At 39.9% G+C, this 2212-nt stretch overlaps 1 protein-coding gene across 1 annotated transcript in view; it reads left to right on the top strand.

The window, feature by feature from the left end:
• klf12a (Kruppel like factor 12a) overlaps positions 1 to 1294 on the top strand; it is a 12628-nt gene extending 11334 nt beyond the window's left edge. Inside the window, exons 4-5 of the mRNA XM_016490299.1 lie at positions 481 to 638; positions 748 to 1294. Coding sequence (XP_016345785.1) covers positions 481 to 638; positions 748 to 941 — 352 coding nt within the window. The 3' untranslated portion in view covers positions 942 to 1294. The remainder of the gene's footprint in view (positions 1 to 480; positions 639 to 747) is intronic.
• The last annotated feature ends 918 nt before the right edge of the window (positions 1295 to 2212 follow it).

The following is a 2212-nucleotide window of genomic DNA, read 5'->3' as shown; positions in this document are numbered from 1 at the left end:
GTGTGTGTCCGTGTGTGTGCGTGCGTGCGTGCGTGCGTGTGTGTGTGTCCGTGTGCGTGTGTGTGCGTGCGAGCGTGCGTGTGTGTGTGTGTGTGTGTGTGTGTGCTGGTATTCATTGCGTTACAGGGACCAAATGTCCCTGTAATGTCCCTGACATTTTTTTGTGGGGTCCCCATGAGGAAAACAGTTCATAAATCATACCGATTATCCGATAATCATAGAAGAATTTTGTGTGAGGGGTATGTTTATGGTAAAGGGATAGAAAATACTGTTTGTACAGTAGAAAAACCATTATGCCTATAGAATGTCCCCATAATGACAGAAATACCAGTAAATGAGTGAGTGTGTGTGTGTGTGTGTGTGTGTGTGTGTGTGTGTGTGTGTGTGTGTGTGACTATCATTGTTGTACTAAACAAAACTGTCTTCGTGATACCCTTAATTGCTTCTAATAACATTAGAAATCATGTGCTGTCATTGCAGTTCCCTGTTGCCATTCAGCATCGAGAGCCTGCGGAGGCCCAGGCCTTCAGAGTCTCCTGACTCAAAGAGGAGACGCATTCACAGGTGTGAGTTTGAGGGCTGCAATAAGGTTTACACCAAGAGCTCTCATCTTAAAGCCCACAGACGCACACACACAGGTGAGTCAGCCTACATTTCCATCAGGTCAAGTTTTGACAAACGTTCTGTTCCTGTCAAGTACTTTATTTATTTACTTTCTCTATATGTGTTTTTCTCTCTCTCTCTCAGGTGAGAAGCCATACAAGTGTACGTGGGATAACTGCACATGGAAGTTCGCTCGCTCTGACGAGCTGACACGACATTACCGCAAACACACCGGCGTCAAACCGTTCAAATGCAGCGACTGTGACCGCAGCTTCTCCCGCTCAGACCACCTTGCCCTCCACCGTCGCAGACACGCCCCACAAACATGCATAGTGTGAAAAAGACGTTTGATAGACAATATAAGCAGACAGAGCAGGTCTCTATCTGCCAGTGTCACATTCAGAAGGTCTGGAATTACTCCTCGCACAACAAAGAGGTGAAAGACATGGGGATTTGACAGGAATGAGAGTCCATGTTGAAGATGAGGTCCATGTATTATGAGATTCATCTACATTTATCTACATTTCCCTCGTATGGTTTGTCTTCTGCACTTTTATGTGAGGCTTATTCAAAAAGGTGGAAGCCACAGAGTACTAACTATTGAAAAGCCATGTGCTGTTAAAGGTGCTGTATACGATTTTTACACATAAATACTATAGAATCAACAAGCAACTATTTGCTATGTAATGATCAGTGTTGGGGAAAGTTACTTTTAAAAGTAATGCGTTACAATATTGCGTTACTCCATAAAAAAGTAACTAATTACGTTACTTAGTTACTTTTTACGGAAAGTAATGCATTACGTTACTTTTGCGTTACTTTTTAAATCTGGACAGGGCTTGCTTGTTTGTTTTTCAAATAAAAAAGTTCTATTTTTGGCAAATATAAAAGCCTTTTCACACCAAAAGTGAAATAAGCCTCAGGCTGAAGGGAAAGTAAATTTACGTCCGTAAAGTAGAATGCAGAAGAAGACATTTCAACACATAAATGTTTGTCTAGAGTCATTTGTGCTTATTATTATGATTGAACTGGATCATCAAAGGTCAGAAGCAAAGACATCGGTTAATAGAATGGGATTAAATACATAAAGCATATTTCAGATATTCTCTTGTAAATTAAAAAGTAATGCGTTACTTTACTAGTTACTTGAAAAAAGTAATCTGATTACGTAACTCGCGTTACTTGTAATGCGTTACCCCCAACACTGGTAATGATATAGTGTAGGAACAACATCCTAAGCAGAGAGTGAAGTCAGAACCCCTCTGTTTGTGTAATTCGAGCCTTTCTGTTACTGTTAGCCCTCCTTGCATTTATAATAAGATAGTATGGAGCATTCCCACATGCCATGTTTCTATATTAGCATAATACTTAGCTAGTCACTTGACATTGTTTACAAAGGCCAAAGGTATCTCAGTTATCTCTCATTATATATGAAGAGTTGCCATGAGCATTTTTCTCAGGCTCCTATATTTATGTTCAGTTATTTCACTTTAATGGCAATGAAAAGAACCTATTCATTGCCATTAAAGTTAAATTACTAAACCTACACATGAGAGCCTGAGAAAAATACAAATTTTAAAAGAACATTTCAGGTGGCACTTAGAGGCTT

This window comes from Sinocyclocheilus anshuiensis, unplaced genomic scaffold, assembly GCF_001515605.1.
Source record: "Sinocyclocheilus anshuiensis isolate Anshui unplaced genomic scaffold, SAMN03320099.WGS_v1.1 scaffold442, whole genome shotgun sequence".
Classification (NCBI taxonomy): Eukaryota; Metazoa; Chordata; class Actinopteri; order Cypriniformes; family Cyprinidae; genus Sinocyclocheilus; species Sinocyclocheilus anshuiensis.
Note: the sequence above shows the minus strand (reverse complement) of the source record. Positions and strands in the feature narration are given on the sequence as shown.